This window comes from Suricata suricatta, unplaced genomic scaffold (assembly GCF_006229205.1).
Source record: "Suricata suricatta isolate VVHF042 unplaced genomic scaffold, meerkat_22Aug2017_6uvM2_HiC HiC_scaffold_29709, whole genome shotgun sequence".
Classification (NCBI taxonomy): domain Eukaryota; kingdom Metazoa; phylum Chordata; class Mammalia; order Carnivora; family Herpestidae; genus Suricata; species Suricata suricatta.
In genome coordinates, this window is record NW_021875669.1 from 1 (window position 1) to 756 (window position 756).

At 58.6% G+C, this 756-nt stretch overlaps 1 protein-coding gene across 1 annotated transcript; it reads left to right on the plus strand.

Moving 5' to 3' along the window:
* The first annotated feature begins 66 nt into the window (after positions 1-66).
* LOC115284972 (complement C3-like) lies at positions 67-480 on the plus strand. Its single transcript, XM_029931403.1, has 2 exons — positions 67-181; positions 286-480. Exons 1-2 carry the CDS (start codon positions 74-76, stop codon positions 469-471), a joined length of 294 nt encoding a protein of 97 aa, XP_029787263.1. The 5' UTR covers positions 67-73; the 3' UTR covers positions 472-480.
* Positions 481-756: the final 276 nt, after the last annotated feature.

Below are 756 nucleotides of genomic sequence, written 5' to 3' on the forward strand. Positions count from 1 at the left end.
GTATAAGACGTGGCCCTACCTGGAGGGGTGGCCCAGGACCCTGCCCTCATGGCTGGCCCCCTCAGGCAGTGACATGGTGGAGGCGGAGCGCCGCGGGATCCCCATTGTGACCTCCCCCTACCAGATCCACTTCACCAAGACGTCCAAGTTCTTCAAACCAGGCATGCCCTTTGACCTCACGGTGAGCCCCGGGTGGGTCTTCCTCCTCTACCCGGCTCCTGAGCACCAGCCACACCTCTGGGCCCCCTGGAACCCCTTCCACCTGCCCCTGCACTGTATCAACAGGTGTTTGTCACGAATCCGGACGGCTCCCCAGCTCGCAACATCCCTGTGGAGACCCGAGACTCCAATGCACGCTCCTTGACCCAGGCCGATGGCGTGGCCAAGCTGATCATCAACACACCCAACAAACCAGAGTCCCTGCCCATCTATGTGAGTCCTCCCCTCTCTAGCCCCACGCCCGTGAGGTAGGGGACCGTATCTGTATCTGCAGGGAGGAACTCTGTCCTCTGCCATCATCCTGCCATGTGAGGAATGGGGTCCTTCTATTTGCATCAGGGGACCTTGCCGTTCACATAGAGGTGTCTTCATCTGCATAGAGGGGTTCTCCTCTGTGCAGGGTTCTCCACCTGCATAGCTCTCTTCTAAGGATTCAGTGGTTACATCCGGCCCACCTGGATATTCCAAAACAACCTCCCCGTCCTCAGATCCTTCACTTAATCCCATTTGCAAAGTCCCTCTGGCCACAGGAGGTAC